General features: G+C 36.0%; 2 protein-coding genes across 5 annotated transcripts in view; both read left to right on the top strand.

Moving 5' to 3' along the window:
• LOC131393849 (disintegrin and metalloproteinase domain-containing protein 32-like) overlaps positions 1–6261 on the top strand; it is a 165316-nt gene extending 159055 nt beyond the window's left edge. Inside the window, 1 exon segment of the mRNA XM_058524842.1 lies at positions 5897–6261. Within this exon segment, the coding sequence (XP_058380825.1) occupies positions 5897–6261 (365 nt within the window).
• The window catches only part of LOC131394054 (disintegrin and metalloproteinase domain-containing protein 5-like), a 601035-nt gene that overhangs the window by 372278 nt on the left and 210546 nt on the right, over positions 1–18211 (top strand). The window lies entirely within an intron of this gene.

Below are 18211 nucleotides of genomic sequence, written 5' to 3' on the forward strand. Positions count from 1 at the left end.
CCCATCTTCCTCAACCTTATATGTGGGATGCCTGCCACTGCATGGCCTGATAATCGGTGCATAGATCTGTGTCCGGGATCCGAACCTGCGAACCCTGGGCTGCCAAAGTGGAGCACGCAAACTTAACCACTATTCCACCAGGCCGGCCCCATCTATTTTTAACTTTTTGAGGAAGCTTCAGACTGTTATTCATAATGGCCGCACCAATTTACATTCCCACCAACAGTACACAAGTGTTCCACTTTCCCCACATCCTCCCAAACATTTATAATCTCTCGACTTTTTGATGAGAGCCATTCTAACAGAAATGATATCTACTTGCAGTTTTGATTTGCATTTCCCTGATGATTAGTGGTGGTAAGCTACTTTTCATGTATCTGTTGGCCATCTATGTGTCTTCTTTGGGAAAATATCTATTCAGGTCCTCGGCCCATTTTTTAATCAAGTTTATTTTTTCGCTATTGAGTTTTATAAGTTCATTATATATTTTGGATATTAATCCCTTATTGGATATATGATGTGCAAATATCTTCTCCCATTCAGTATGTTGCCATTTTGTTTTGTTGGTGGTGTTCCTCACTGTGCAAAAGCTTTTTGTTGGATGTAGTCCTATTTGTTTATTTTTGCTTTTGTTGCCTTTACCTGAGGAGACAAAGGCAAAGACAAAGATTCATTCTTTTGCAGTGTAGCTGTGCAGTTTTCCAAACACCATTTATTGAAGAAACTGTCTTTTCCCCATTGTATATTCTTGCCTCCTTTGTCATAAATTAATTGACCATATAAGCATGGGTTTATTTCTGTGCTCTATTTTCTGTTCCATTGATTTATGTGTCTGTTTTCATGCCAGTACCACACAGTTTTGATTACTATAGCTTTGTAGTACAGTTTGAAATCAGGGAGCACGATACCTCCAGCTTTGTTCTTTCTCAAAATTGCTTTTTCTACTCTTTGTCTTTTGTGCTTCCATACAAATTTTAGGATTTTTGTTCTAGTTCTTTGAAAGATGCCATTGGACTTTTGATAGGGATTGTATTCAACCCGTAGTTTGCTTTGGGTAGTATGGACGTTTTAACAGTATTATTTCTTCCAATCCATGAGCAGAGTGTATCTTTCCATTTATTTGTGTTATCTTCAACTTCTTGCATCGATGTCTTATAGTTTTCAGAGTACAGATATTTTATCTCCTTGGTTAAATTTATTCCTAGGTATTTTATTCTTTTTGATGCGATTATACGTGGGATTGTTTTCTTAATTTCTCTTTCTGATAGTTCGTTATTAGTGTTTAGAAATACAAGATTTTTTTTTTAGATTTCTGTATTTGGTTTTTTATCTTGCAACTTTACTGAATTCATTTATCAGTTCTAATACTCTTTTGATGGAGTCTTTAGGGTTTTCTATTTATAGTATATGTCATCTGCAAATAGTGACAGTTTTACTTCTTCCTTTCCAATTTTGATGACTTTTATTTCTTTTTCTTGTCTGATTGCTGTGACTAGGAATTCCAATACTATGTTGGATAAAAAGTGGCAAGAGTGGGCATCCTTGTCTTCTTCCTGATCTTAGAGGAAATGCTTTCAGCTTTTCATTGTTGAGTATGATATTAGCTGTGATTTTTTTTTTTTGTGAGGAAGATCAGCCCTGAGCTAGCATCTGTTGCCAATCCTCCTCTTTTTTGCTGAGGAAGATTGGCCCTGAGATAACATCTGTGCCCATCTTCCTCTACTTTATATAGGATGCCGCCACAGCATGGCTTGATGAGCAGTGTGTAAGTCTGTGCTCGGGATCTGAAGCTGTGAACCCTGGGTCACCGAAGTGGAGCTCGCAAACTTAACCAGTACACCACCGGGCCAGCCCCAATATTATCTGTGATTTTGTATTGTATGGAATTTATTATATTGAGGTATATTCCCTCTATAGCCACTTTGTTGAGAATTTTTATCATAAATCGATGTTGAATTTTATTGAATGCTCTTTCTGCATCTATTGAGATGATCATATGATTTTTATCCTTCATTTGGTTAATGTGGTTTATCACGTTGATTGATTTGCATATATTGAACCATCCTTGCATCACTGGGATAAATACCACGTGATTATAGTGTATAATCCTTCTAATGTATTCTTGAATTCAGTTTGCTAATATTTTGTTGAGGTTGCATTATGTTCCTCAGGAATATTGGCCTGTAATTTTCTCTTTTTGTAGTGTTCTACCTGGTTTTGGTATCAGGGTAATGCTGGCCTCCTAGAATGAGTTTGGAAGCATTCCTTCCTCTTCAATTTTTGGAATAGTTTGAGAAGGATAGGTATTAACTCTTCTTTAAATGTTTGGCAGAATTCACCAATGAAGCCATCTGGTCTGAACTTTTGTTTATTGAGAGCTTTTTGATTACTGACTCAATTTCATTACTATTAATCAGTCTGTTCAGGTGTTCTATTTCTTCTTGATTCAGTCTTGGAAGATTGTATGGTTCTAAGAATTTATCCATTTCTTCTCATTTGTCCAATGTGTTGGCATATAATTGTTCATAGTAATCTCTTATGATCCTTTGTATTTCTGTGATATGATTTGTAACTCTCCTCTTTCATTTCTGATTTTTTATTTGAGCCCTCTCACTTTTTTTCTTGTTGACTATGGCTATCAATTTTGTTTATCTTTTCAGAGAACCAGCTGTTAGTTTCATTGATCTTTTCTATTGTTTTTTAAGTCTCTATTTCATTTATTTCCACTCTGATCTTTATTATTTCCTTCCTTCTACTAACTTTGAGCTTTGCTCTTCTTTTTTTAGTTCCCTGAGGTGTACCATTAGATTGTTTGAGATTTTTCTTGTTTACTGACATAGGCCTATATTGCTATAAACTTCCTTCTTAGAACTGTTTTCTGTGTCCCATAGATTTTGGGACATTGTGTTTCCATTTTCATTTGTCTCAAGATTTTTATTTTTATTTTTTTTGCCGAGGAAGATTTGCCCTGAGCTAACATCTGTTGCTAATCTTCTTTTTGCTTGGGAAGATTCACCCTGAGCTAATATCTGTGCCAATCTTCCTCTATTTTGTTTGCAGGTCACTGCCCCAGCATGGCTGCTGACAAGTGGTGTAGGTCTGTGCCTGGAACCAAACCCAGGGTGCCGAAGCAGAGTGTAGCAAACTTAACCACTACACCGCCAGGGCTGGCCTGCAAGATATTTTTTTATTTCCTCTTTGATGTTTTTTTGATCCATTGGTTGTTCAATAGAATATTGTTTAGCCTCCATGAATTTGTGTTTTTTTCCAGTTTTCTTATGTAATTGATTTCTAGTTTCATACTGTTATTGTCGGAAAAGATGCTTGATATGATTTCAGTCTTTTTAAAAATATTGAGACTTGTTTTGTGACCTAACATGTACTGTGCTCTGGAGAATGTTTCATGTGCACCTGAGAAGAATGTGTATTCTGCTATTTTTGGTTGGAATGTTCTATATATTTCTATTAAGTACATCTGGTCTAATGTGTTGTTTAAGGCCAATGTTTCCTTGTTGATCAGCATCCCACAGGTTTTGATATGTTGTGCTTCCATTTTCATTTGTTTCAGTTTTGGATTTCCTGTTTGATTTCTTCTTGGATTCACTGGTTGTTTAGGAGTGGGTTGTCTAATTTCCACATATTGGTAGGTTTTCCTGCTTTCCTTCTGTTATTAATTTTAGTGTTATACCATTGTTGTTGGAAAAGATACTTTGTATGATTTCAGTCTTCTTAAATTTGCCACAACTTGCTTTTTGACATCATATGACCTGTTGTGGAGAATGTTCTGTGCATACTTGAGAAGAAGGTGTCTTCTGCTGCTGTTGAATGGGATATTCTATATATGTCTGTTAGGTATATTTGGTTGAAAGTGTGGTTCAAGTCAAATGTTTCCTTGTTAATTTTCTGTCTGGATATCTAGCCACTGTTGAAAGTGGAATATTGAGGCCCCTACTGTTGTGTTGTTGTCTATTTCTTTTTTCTATTTTGTTAGTATTTGCTTAAGATATTTAGGTGCTTTGATGTTGGGTGCATATATATTTATGATTGTTACATCTTCTTGATGAATTATCATTGTATAATGACCCTCTTTTTCTTTTGTTACCATTTTTACTTAAAATCTATTTTGTCTTATTTAAATACAGGTATCCCTGCTTTCTTGTGTTCCACTTGCATGAAATATCTTTTTCCATTCTTTCACGTTCGCCTATGTTTGTCCTTATAGCTGAAGTGGTTCTCTTGTAGGCAGCATGTAGTTGGGTCTTCTTTCTTTATCCATCCAGCAACTCTGTGTCTTTTGATTGGAGAATTCAATTCATTTGCAATTAGAGTAATTATGGATAGGTAAGGACTTACTAATTCTATCTTGTTAATTATTTTCTTGGGGTTTTGTAGTTCCCTTGTTCCTTTCTTCCTCTCTTGCTGATTTCCTTTGTGAATTTGTGATTTTTCATAGTGGTGTGCTTTGATTCCCTTCTCTTTATCGTTTGTGAATCTACTGAAGATTTTTGTTTATGGTTACTATACAACTTACATAAAACATCTTATATGTATAACAGTCTATTTTATGCTGATAACAATTTAACTTTGATTGCATACAGAACTCTACCGTTTTTCTCCCCTCCTTTTATGTTTTTGATTTCACAATTTACATCTTGTAGTGCATCCATTAAGAAATCATTGTAGATATTGCTGTTTTTAATACTTTTGTTCTTAACCTTTATAATAGAATTAAGTAGTTAACACACCCACATACTTCATTTTTAGAGTATTATGAATCTATGTCCTTGCCTTCACCAGTGTGTTGTATATTTTCACTTGTTTTCATGTTACTGATTAGCTCCTTTCATTTCAGACCAATGAACTCCTTTTAGCCCTTCCTGTAATGCAGGTTTAGTGCTAATTAAATCCCTTAGCTTTTGTTTACTAGGGAAAGTCTTTACCTCTGTTTAATATCTAAAAGACAACTTTGCTTATTTAAGTATTCTTGGTTAGAAGTTTCTTTCAGAACTTTGAATATATCATACCATTCTTTCCTAGCCTACGAGGTGTCTGTTGAGAAATCTACTGATAGCCTAATGGGGGGGGTTCCCTTTTATGGAAGAATTTTTTTTTTCTCTTGCTGCTGTAAAATTCTCTCTTTGTCTTTGGTTTTATAGTTTTATTATAATGTGTCTTGGAAAAGATCATTTTGGATTGAAATTTTGGTGTGATCTATTATCTTCATGAACTTGTATGTCCAGATCTTCCCCCAGGTTTGAGATGTTCTCAGACATTATTTCTTTAAATAAGCTTTCTACCTCTTTCTCCCTTTCTTCTCCTTCTGGAACTCCAATAATGTGTAAGTTATTTCTATTGATGGTGTCTCATAACTCCCATAGGCTTTTTTTTATTCCTTTTCATTCTTTTTCCATTTGCTCCTCTGGTTGGGTAATTTCAATTGATCTGTCTTGTAGCTTACTGGTTCTTTCTTCTGCTTGGTCAATTCTACTATTGAAGCTCTCTATTGAATTCTTTAGTTTAGTCATTGTATTCTTCAGCTCCAAACCTTCTGCTTGGTTTTTACTTTGATGTTTTCTATCTATGAATGGAACCTCTTATTTTGTTCTTGTATTGTTTTCCCAAAATCGTTAAGTTGTTTATCTGTGTTCTTGTGTTCTCTTGTAGCTCTCTGAGTATCTTTAGAACAATTATTTTGAATTATTTTTCAGACAAATCCTAGATCTCCATTTCTCTGAGGCCATTTACTGGAGGTTTACTGTGTTCTTTTGATGGTGTCATGTTTCCCTGCTTCTTTGTGATCCTGTAGCCTTGTGTAGGTCTCTGTGCATTTGAAGAAGCAGTCACCTCTTTCAGACTTTATGGACTGCCTTTGGTAAGGGAAGACTTTCATCTCTAGGTGGGGGCACTCTGGATTGTGCTGTGACCCTGGGTCTAGTGGTGCAAGGCACCAAGTTCAGGGGTGTGTTGGTGGCACTGAGTCCAGCAGGGTGTGATATCTCCTTGCCTCAGGCCACTAGCATCCACAGCATTGATAATTATGTGGTTCCTCACGAGCACTGTGGATGGTCCACAGTGGCTGTAGGGGCTGTTGGTGTCCTCAGCAGTGCGTTTAGGTACAGTGGAAAGGGACTAATGCAGGCAGTGGTGGCTGGAGCCTCTTGTGTTTACACTTTCCTTGTTCATAGCTGTCTCAGGTTTGCTGGTCTTGGTGGGGTGAAACTAAAGCAGGTGAAACCTGCATGCAGTGCCCTGGAAGGCTGATCAAACTGGTCACCCCATTCTTCCTCTCCTGGCCAGGGAAACTCTCTCTACCTAGAAACTTCCCTTTGGCACTAAATAAGATCAGCTTGAGGGATGGGCTAACGCAGACAAAATGAGGCTATCTTCTCTTCTTGTGTGATTATTCTCATTTTTTTTTTCCTTTGTATCACTGTGTTACTAAGGTTTCTTAAGTGGACTCCAGAGCACTCCTAGTGCTTTTTTTTCTAATTGTTCTAATTGTTGATCTTTGTAGGGGGATGAGAAGGCTGGGGTCTCCTACATTGCCATTTTGGTCATGTCACTTTTAAGTGAAATTTAAGTCTTTAATCCATTTTGAGTTTATTTTTGTGTATAATGTGAGATAAATATCCAGTTTCATTCTTCTGCATGTGGACATCCAGTTTTCCCAGCACCATTTATTGAACAGACTATCCTTTCCCCATGGTGTGTTCTTGGCGTGCTTATTGAAGATCAGTTGAATGTAGATGTGTGGGTTTATTTCTTCACTCTCTATTCTGTTCCATTGGTGTACATGTCTGTTTTTGTGCCAGTAACACACAGTTTTGAATACTGTAGCTTTGTAATATATTTTGAAATTGGGAAGTGTGATGCCTCTAGCATTATTCTTCTGGCTCCAGATTTCTTTGCCTATTTGCAATCTTTTGTGGTTACATATGAATTTTAAGATTGTTTGTTCTATTTCTGTAACGAATGCCATTGGGATTTTGATAGGGATTACATTGAATCTGTAGGTTACTTTGGGTAGTATCGGTATTTTAACAATATTAATTATTTGAATCCATGAGCATAGGATATCTTTCCATTTATCTGTGTCTTAATTAGTTTCCTTCATCAATGTTTTATAATTTTCTGTGTACAAATCTTTTACCTTTTTGGTTCATTCCTAAGTATTCTATTGTTTTTGTTGCTATTGTGAATGAGATTTTTTAAAAATTTCCTTTTCTGATAGATCATTCTTAGTGTATAGAAACACAACTGTGTATCTATTGATTTTTATATGTTTCTTTATTGACTGTCTGTCTGGATGTTCTATCTATTATTGTAAGTGGGGTAAAGAAGTCTCCTAGTATTATTGTATTGCTATCAATTACTCCCTTCATATCTGTCAATCTTATGCTTTATATGATTTGGGTGCATATATATTTATAATTGATTTATCTTTCTGTTGAATTGACCCTTTAATCAGTATATAATGAATTTCTTTGTCTCTAGAAATAGTTTTGAGTTAAAGTCTATTTGTCTGATATAAGTATAGTCACGCGTGCTCTCCTTTCGTTACTGTTTACATGGAATATCTTTTCCATTCCTTCACTTTCACCCTATGTGTGTCATTAAATCTAAAGGGATCTCTATAGACAGTATATAGTTGGATTTTGTTTTTTATCAATTCAGCCAATCTATGCCTTTTGATTGGGGAAATTTAGTCCATTTCCATTTAAATTAATTATTAATAGGTGAGGACTTGCTATTGCTATTTTGTTTATTGTTTTCTGTCCATTTTGCAGTTGTATTGCCCCTCTCTTCCTCTCATTGTTGTCCTTTGTTGTTTGATGATTTTTTGTAATGAATTTAATTATTTTATCTGTATCTTTTTGTATCTATTATATTTTTTTCTTTGTTATCAGCTCAAGGCTTGCAAAAAATATCTTATAGTTGTAACCACCTACGTTGATAACAGCTTAACTTCAATTGAAAACAAAAATATACACTTTTACTCCCTTTCCACCCACTTTGTGTTCTTTTAGTCAGAGTTTGCTTCTTTTTATATTGTGATTCAAAGTATAAACAAATTTTTATACTTTAACTTTTATATTAGGATAAAACTAATTTATACATCATTAGTACAATTTTACATGATTCTGTAGTTGTTTATATATTTACCTTTACCAATGAGATTTATGTTTTCATATGCTTTTGCATTGCTGTTTACCATGTGTTCATTTTAATTTGAGGAACTCCCTTAAGCATTTCTTGTAAAGCAGGTCTAGTTGTGATGAACTTTCTCACTTCTTGTTTGTCTCAAAAAGATTCTCTCTCTCTATTTTTAAGACAGTTTTTCTGAATATAGTATTCTTGGTTGGCAGACTTTTTCCTTTAGTACTTTAAATGTATCCTCCCACTCCATTTGGGCCTGCAGGGTTTCTGCTGAAAAATTCACTGGTAGTTTTGTGGGGGTTCCCCTGTATGTGACTACTTGCTTTTCTCATCCTTCTTTCAAAATTCTATCTTTGTCCTTGACTTTTGACAATTTGATTATAGTGTGAATCTTTTTAGTCTTCTTTGAGGTGATCCTGTTTTGGATCCTTTGAGCTTTGTGCATCTGGATATCCATTTCCTTCCCAAGATTTGGGGATCTTTCAAGCATTATTTCTTTAAGTAGGCTTTCTGCCCTTTTCTCTCTCTGTTTTTCTTTAATATGTCTTCCATAATGCATATATTTGTTCATTGTTGGTCTCTCATACTACTGTGGACTTTTTTCACTCTTTTTCATTCTTTTTTTCCCTCTGCCTGGATAATTTCAAATTAATTGTCTTCAAATTTGCATATTCTTTCCTTTGTTTGATTCTATTGTCAAATCTGTCTATTGCATTTTTCATTTCGTTCCTTGAAATCTTTAACTGCAGAATGTCTGGTTCTTTTTAATGATTTCTGTTTCTTTGTTGAACGTCTCATTTTGTTCATGTAGTGTTTCCCTGATTTCCTTGAGTTATTTATCTGTGTTCCCTTGTACTCACCAAGCTTCTTTAAAACAATTATTTTGAATTGTTTGTCAGGCAATTCATAGATCTCCATTGTTTTGGATAGTGACTGGGAATCTATTTTGTTTCTTTGGTGGTGTCTGAGCATTTGAAGGAGCAGTCACTTGTTCTGGACTTTACAGACTGGCTTTGGTAGGGAAAGACCTTCACCTTTGGGTGGGTGCCAGGGTGCAGGCTGGGTTGGGTGCAGTGGCTCTGACCCTGTGGGGGCATGGCAGCGTATCTGGCTCGAGAAGGGCAGAGTGGCATGGACTCTAGGCCTTTCCATCAGCTATGATCAGCACTGGTGAAGATCACTGTCTTCCTTGGTGGTTAAGACTGCAGGTTTCTACGGTGGTTGTGAGGGATTCTGGGTCCTTCATGCTGAAAACTGCCAGGTTCCTCCTGCTCTCCTTTTACTCTGTGGGGGAAGGGTGACCATTGAATCCCTTCTTGGTGCTGGGGTCTGGGGCATATGTACATCTATGGCAGCAATACTGGAGTCTGGGGCATGGGCTTGCGCATAACATCAGATTTATGTATGTAACTAGATTTCTTACAGCCACTGATCACAGGAGTTTTAAATGAGATAAAGGATAGAAATCACTTAGAACATTGCCTTATACGCATTAAGTGCTCAATTATTATATTTATATAGCACTTTTATTCTGAGATGACTGAATTTAGTTAATAAACCCCACTAATTTTTTATTCATAGATATATAGTACAATATAATACAGATAGATAAATTATACTAGCCTGAAGGTACTAAAATAATTACCTATTCATTGCACACTATATCTTGACTTTGTGGCCAGCTTCTTCTAAAAACAAATCAACTCAAAACTATGACTTAAAAAGATCTTTTTTGTCCATGCCTAGGCCTAATTTCCTCTTCCACTAACAGCCCTGCTATTGTTAGCCAAATTCCTCTGCTTCCACTCCAACCATAGGTTTTATTAATTAATTAATTTTTTTTAATTTAGGTAACACTGGTTTATAACATTATATAAATTTCAGGTATACATCATTATACTTCTACTTCTGCACGGATTACATCAAGTTCTCACGTTCACCACTCAAAAACTAATTACAATCCATCACCACACACAGGTGCCTAATTATCTCTTTCACCCTCCTCCCTCTCCCCTTCCCCTCTGCTAAGCACCAATCCAATCTCTGTCTCTATTCGTTTGTTTGTTGTTGTTATTATCTGCTACTTAATGAGTGAGATCATACAGTATTTGACCTTCTCCCTCTGGCTTATTTCACTTTGCATAATACCCTCAATGTCCATCCATGTTGTCACAAATGGCTTGATTCATCATTCCTCATGGCTGAGTAGTATTCCATTGTGTATATATACCACATCTTCTTTACCCATTCATCCCTTGATGGGCACTTAGGTTGCTTCCAAGTCTTGGCTGTTGTCAATAACGCTGCAATGAACACAGGGGTGCCTATATCTTTACGCATTGGTGTTTTCATGTTCTTTGGATAAATACCCAGCAGTGGAATAGCTGGATCTGATGGTAGTTCTATCCTTAATTTTTTGAGGAATCTCCATACTGTTCAGCATAGTGGTTGCACCAGTTTGCACTCCCTCCAGCAGTGTATAAGACTTCCCTTTTCTCCACATCCTCTCCAACACGTTATTTATTGTCTTATTAATTATAGCCATTCTGATGGGTGTGAGGTGATATCTCATTGTAGTTTTGATTTGCAAAACTACAATGAGATTTGCATTTCCTCTTTCATTTCTAATTTTGCTTATTTGATCCTTCTCTCTTTTTTTCTTGGTGAGTCTAGCTAAAGGTTTGTCAATTTTGTTTATCTTCTCAAAGAACCAGCTCTTGGTTTTATTAATTTTTTTCTCTTTTTTTTAGTCTCTATTTCATTTATTTCTGCTCTGATTTTCATTATTTACCTTCTTCTACTGATTTTGGGCTTTGTTTGTTCTTCTTTTTCCAGTTCCTTTAGGCGCATTGTTAGATTGTTTATTCGAGATTTTTCTTGTTTGTTGAGATAGGCCTACATTGCTATAAACTTCCCTCTTAGACCTGCTTTTGCCATATCCCATAAATTCTGGCAAGCCATATTTTCATTTTCATTTGTTTCCAAGTATTTTTTGATTTCTCTTTTGATTTCTTCATTGACCCAATCGTTGTTCAATAGCATTTTGTTTAATCTCCACATATTTGTGGCTTTTCTGATTTTCTTCCTATAGTTGATTTCTAGTTTCATACTATTTTGGTCAGAAAAGATGCTTGGTTTTATTTCAATCTTCTTAAATTTATAGAGACTTGTTTTATGGCCTAATATGTGATCAATCCTGGAGAATGTTCCATGTGCATTTGAAAAGAATGTATATTCTTTAGTTTTTGGTTGGAATGTTTTGTATATATCTGCTAGGTCCATCTGTTCCAGTGTGTCCTTTACGGCCAAACTTTCCTTATTGATCTTCTGTTTGGATGATATATCCATTGGTGTAAGTGGAGTGTTAAAGTCCCCTACTATTATTGTGTTACTGTCTATTTCTCTTTTTATGTCTGTTAATAATTGCTTTATATGTTTAAGTGCTCCTGCGTTGGGTGCATAGATATTTACAAGTGTTATGTCCTCTCGTTGGATTGTTCCCTTGATCATTATGTAGTGCCCTTCTTTGTCTCTTTTTACAGTTTTTGTTTTAAAGTCTATTTTGTCTCATATGAGTTTGCTCCCCCAGCTTTCTTTTCATTGCCATTAGCATGGAGTATCTTTTTCCATCTCTTTACTTTCAGTTTGTGTGTGTCTTTAGGTCTGAAGTGTGTCTCTTGTATGCAGCATATATATGGGTCTTGTTGCTTTATCCAATTGACCACCCTATGCCTTTTGTTTGTTTGTTTGTGAGGAAGATCAGCCCTGAGGTAACATCCATGCCAATCCTCCTCTTTTTGCTGAGGAAGACCGGCTCTGAGCTAACATCTATTGCCAATCCTCCTCCTTTTTTCCGCAAAGCACCAGTAGATAGTTGTATGTCATAGTTGCACATCCTTCTAGTTGCTGTATGTGGGATGCCGCCTCAGCATGGCCAGAGAAGAGGTGCATCGGTGCGCACCTGAGATCCGAACTGGGCTGCCAGTAGCGGAGCGCTCGCACCCAACCACCAAGCCATGTGGCCGGCCCCCTACCCTATGCCTTTTGATTGGAGCATTTACTCCATTGACATTTACATTAGCAATCTATAAGAATGTACTTATTGCCATTTTGTTACTTTTTTCTGGGTATTTTAGTAGTTCTACTTCTTTATTTGGAGACGCTACAACTATAAACTCAATATGTATGCTCATGAACAATTGAGTGAGTGCTTACCCTGGTCACTTAGGAACAACTTGCTGAAGAAAAAGTCATAAAGAAACAATAATTCTACATCTTCCATAGCCTCTCAGTATTACAAAGTAGTTTTAGTTAGATTTGCTTCCATTTCCTGAAAGGTGGATATCTCTGTATAATAATACAGTAAGTGTGTAGTTTTCCACATCCAACATTTTTGGATTTGAGGTCCTTCTGCAGATATAAAATGTTTAGGATTTTTTCCCTCCTCCTCCTCTAACTTAAAGTCTATATTTACTTGTATAGGGGGCTGGTGTTATTCCTTTTAGGTTTCACCAGAGTCCACTTCTATTCCAAAAACATCCAGATCTATAGAGTAAACTTTCTAGGCTGCAGAACAAGGTTGTATAATTTATCTTATTCTAGAAGAGGTCTTCCTCTTCAATAAGAATACATGCTTTTATTATCCTTTCTCTCTCTTTTATTATTATAGTGATACTTTGGAGTCATGAGTTACTATCACTAAACTAAAACAATTGATTTTCATTATTATGTCCTCTCTGTGTCAGGGAGTTATCATAGGGCACTCAAAGAGCAAATCTCAGTTACCTTTTCCTCACCTTCAACGTATGTCTTATTATACTCTGTTACCTTAGAGGGCAAAGGCCATGTTTATCTTGCTTAGCATTGTATACTCAGCGTGTATCATAGTTCATGGCTCAATAAATATTTGTTGAATGAATGAATGATTACTTTTAATCTTATCCACACACACACACACACACACACACACACACACAGGCAGCCAAATAAAAAACTGACAAACACAAAGGTACATAAATACACACACACCCATGCATACACACACACATCCATATATCTATAACGTTCTAACTGCCCCTATTTCTTCCTCTCTCATTATTTTATCTTTCATCCTGAAACCTTGTTAACATAATCTCTCATAGGATCATTATTCACCTACAATGAGTGAGGGATGATAGCATCACCCATAGGAAAATGCACATTTTAGTTGGAGTATTATAATTTGGAATGTTAATCCACTAGTCTAGACTTCTGGCTTGGTGTGCACCAGGGAATCATGTATAAGATAATTATTCATTTAAATTTTAATAATGTCGCTTGACACTATTGCTGTGCTTGCTGACATAACATCCACTATAGCTTTCAATCACTTGTTTTTGGAATAATCTTTATCTGATGGAAGGTCAGTGGGAAATGCTGTTGAAGTCAAAGAATGCAGAGAGGTGGGATGAATCCCAGCATGGGTTACGTTAATACCACTCTAGTATAATTGATTTTTAAATGTCTAAATTCAATCAGTATTTCCAGTCTTTTCCTAAATAACAGAAGGATCTTAGAACATTCAACAGCAAACTCCAATCATTAATCTCTCATATATTGTCATTTGACTTTTAACTTCTGGGTTTTTTATCACAGGACCCCCCATCCATTAGTCACTGTTGTTGTTGTCATTATTATTATGATCATTTCAAAATTTTTTTTATTGAGGTAACATTGGTTTATAACATTATATAAATTTCAGGTGTGCATTAAAATTATTTTTATTGTATTATTCTTATATTAAATGATATTTATTGGGATTTAACAATACATTTACCAATTGTTTTACTCACCATTCTTGAATACATTTTTTCATTTTGATTTTAATTTCCTTTTTACTGAATTTCAACCCTTTTAGTTTCAGTTAGTGTCTGTGGTTGTAAGCATTTTGTGTTACATGCCTGAACATGTCTTTTTTTCACACTCATCAATGAAAGACAGCTAAATGGTTTCAGACTTCTAGTTGAAGTCACTGTCTACAACTCTTTTAAAGTATTCTGTTGTTCTAATGTGACATTTATTGTCTTTGATGGCACCTCAGTTGTCAGTCTGATTAATTTATTTATTCTCTTCCAATTAATGTGTATTTTCTCTAAATGGCTTTGAAGGTTTCCTCTTTGTCCTAAATGTTTTGTTATTTTATTATGATATGTTATGATATAATTTAGTTTTATATCTCCAGCTCTGGATTCAATATATTCTATAGATATCGGCACTCAGGTCATGAATTCTGGAAAAAATTCAGTCATTATCTCTTCAATTATTGACTCTTCTTCATTCTTTTTTTTCCCTCCATCTAAAATAACTATATTTGGGAGAGTGTTCGCATTTTAACCTTGTTAAAAATAAAATTTCAACCAAGTGAATTTGGAGATTTAATTGGTTTTCTTCAATGGTTCACGAATCCAGCATCATCCCATCTATCAGACAGAAAGGTGCTCCAAGGACCTGTACAAAATGAAATGTTTTTATAGGCAGAAGGAGGGTGGGGTAAAGAAGTTACTAGCAAAAGAAAACAAAGGATTGGTTGAGGCCAGGACATCTTTGTTGGGGGAGGGAAGGCAGGAGTTTTGTAATGCAGATTACCCCACTAGTGCTAATCAGGAAATTTCAGATTGACTGTTAAAAAGATCACATTCTTAGGATAGGTTGAAAATGTAATTAAGTCTTAGTTTGCTGTCTTGGGGGCTTTTTTGGGCCTGTTATTTCTTTTTTAACAGCCTCCATATTTCTTAACTGGGATGTTCATATTACTATGCTTTTTCACGTCTCTATCTGGCATTGATTTCTTCATATCAGCTTCCAAATCACCCATTCTTTTAACATCTATCCTTTTCTTGCCTTATTCCTGCCTTGATCTCTGTGGGGACTCTAAACATTTCTATTAAAGGTTTTTTATATTATCCATTGATCTTAATGTGTGAATTTTTTGTTCTGCTGTGTTATGGCTGTGGGCATTTAACACACAGTAGTTTGTAATTAAGGCTTGTGAGCTCATCCTCAGGGCAATGATTGTTCTCATGGGAATTCTGCACAACCTGAGTTGTAGAGGCATACATTAGGAAGAGGGGAATGTTTCAAATTTGCCTGTCTTGGGGCATGAATGTTTCATTATTTTCTATGCTTGCTGATTCAAATTTGTGGGTTGTGGAATTGAGCAATTGAGGTCCTGCCCCTATACGTGGTGCAGGCCTGGGGTTCTGCATCTCCAGGTGATCCTTTTCCATCTACATGGCTGAGACAATTTACCTGTTGCATTCCCAGTGGCCATAGCTTTTATTATTCCCATTTGTTACTGAACCAGGCTCATTTTGCCTGCTGTGTAGTATGCCAATCACTGAGATGACGAGTTTGCAGCAGAAAAAGGGTTTATTCACAAGGCAACCAAGCAAGGAGATGGGAGAAAAACACTCAGATCTGCCTCTCTGAACATGGGGATTAGGTATGTTTATGGAGAGAAGTGAGGAAATTAATGATCTGCACAAGCATAGTCAAGTTTCATGGCTCTTCATAGGACGCATGTTCACAATATGGTGGCATTAGCATGATCTGAGGGTGGAGTTTCCAGCCCCCTGATGTCAAAGGGTCCTCTATTTTATGGGCCCAGGTGAGGAGTCAGTGGTCTTAACCGGCCTGAACTGGACAAGGAGTTGACTAAAAACAACTTAAGCACCAATTACTATGGTGATCTAAGCATCAGAGATGTTATCTATAGGGTGGGCTTTAGTAATGCATTATCTAACTACTTTTGCAAATTGACAATTAACTGAGTATAGTTAAAGCAAGTTGGCCCATGGTTTCACATTCAAGACTCCTGGGCTTGGGCTTCATTCTAGCTATCTTACCTCTAAATATCTGTGCCCTCAATTCCTTCTAAGCTACAGTTATTAAAACCACATCCCTTAGGGTGTAAGTAATTCAGATTCCCTTGTAGTCATTCAGCTTTTGCTCCTGTTTTCCCTCTGAACTTCTAGTTTCTTTGTTTTTTATTGACAGAAGGAAAAGCCTTTTCTGGCTGTCAATCTCAGTTAGGTATTACACTTTTGTGCTATTTTCTTCAGGTTTTCTGTGGAATAGAAAGGGGAAATTTTCCATTTAGTTCAGTCTGCTAGATTGTCCAGAAGTGAACTGTGAGCTTTAATTTGCAAAATGTGGCAATTTACATATCAACAAATAAAAAGCTAAATTGGAGCCTGCAGGCCAAATTTAGGCATTCAGAGTCAAACTTTTATACTGTGCTTAGAAGTGATAAAGAAAAAATATATCTCTGCTATCTTGATACTTTTCCCCACTGGAGGATTTAAATTTTGCACTGTATGTTGTACTTGGTGTTGGGTAAATAAGAATGCTACTTATTTGCATGCCCCAGGTGTTAAATGAGTTAGTTTTAGTATTAAATGGCCTGATCTTCATTTTTAAAGTAGCTAAGTTTCTTAGTATTAACTTTTGGACATTATTTTTTTTTTATTTGGATCTAGGTCAGAAAATAGTGCCCAAACATCTACCAGCAGGTAAGCAACTTAGAAAATGTTTCTTATCAATAAGTATATGTTGAAAATAAGAATGAACAAATTTTGTCTTAGAACTATTTATCAGAATAAAGTAGTTTTGCTAACAACAACAACAAGAAAAAAAAGGGCCGGCCCCGTGGCTTAGCGGTTGGGTACATGCCCTCTGCTGCTGGCGGCTCTGGTTCGGATCCCGGGCACACACCGAAGCACTGCACTGCTTCTCCGGCAATGCTGAGGTCACGTCCCATATACAGCAACTAGAAGGATGTGCAACTATGACGTACAACTATCTACTGGGGCTTTGAGGAAAAAAAAAAAGAGTAGAATAAAATTATCCTTTAAAAAAAAGATAATCATTTAATATTTTTTTGAGCAGCCACAATTGATAAAGTATGGCACTACAAACGACTTATTAATATTTCCCATTCTAGTAATGAGTATTAATTAACTGAATCTTTTTTCTTCAGTTGACTAAATTTTTGATTGCCTACTCTTTTTTTTTTTCCTGCTGAGGAAGATTCAACTTGAACTAACATCCGTGCCAGTCTTCCTCTGTTTTGTATGTGGGTCACCACCATAGCATGGCTACCAACAAATGGTGTAGGTCTGCCTGGGAACTGAACCTGGGCCGCCAGAGTGGAGCATGCTGAACTTAACCACTAGGCCAGCCCTTTTGATATATAGGAAATAACTAGTTAAATCTAATAAGAGACAAGATATTTATAATTATTTTGTGAAACTAACTCATAAGCAGAGCATTTTTGCATCCTTTATGATAGGATACACAAAGGGAAATACTACTTTCATGTTCAGATTACATTTATACACACAAATTCAATAAGAACAACTGAGTGAATGATTATCCCACTTAGGAATAGTTTATCTAGGAGACAGTATCATAAACACAGGAACATTCTACATTTCCCATAGCCCCTCAACAGACCACAATTGTGTTAACAAGGGTTCTCTGAATTGTTTTTAAGGTTATTAGTTTTCCATGCTCCACAGTTGTAGCCTTGTGATCTTTCTGAAGTCATCAATATTGACTGGTCTGCTCACTTTCCTTTCTCACTTGTAGAGTTTTAGTTTTTTTGTACTGTCTGGCATTTTTCCTTAAAGTGTCTTCTTTTAGTTATATTCAATCCACTGGTATTCCAGAATATCCTTTATATCCACAGGTTAAGTTTTCAGGCTACACCACAACATTATATAGTTTCTATCCTCCTTGATGAAGTCAGTCTCTCCACTAGGGAAGCTATTACATTTCTGTATCCTTTATTCTTCCTGTTGTTTTTGGATGTCTTCTAACATAATCACCCTTTTCTAGATGTTAGGTACTTTCTCCAAACTAAGTATGAAAAAAAAGCTGATTGTCTTTATTGTTTCTATTCTCTGTCACCTTTCCTACAGGATTTGTGATATAGTGTTCAAGCACTATAATTCTTCCAACCTTTTGTTTACCTAGAAGTGTTACTTTTCCTGTATACTCTGAAATCGCTCGAGGG

This window comes from Diceros bicornis, chromosome 29 (assembly GCF_020826845.1).
Source record: "Diceros bicornis minor isolate mBicDic1 chromosome 29, mDicBic1.mat.cur, whole genome shotgun sequence".
NCBI lineage: Eukaryota > Metazoa > Chordata > Mammalia > Perissodactyla > Rhinocerotidae > Diceros > Diceros bicornis.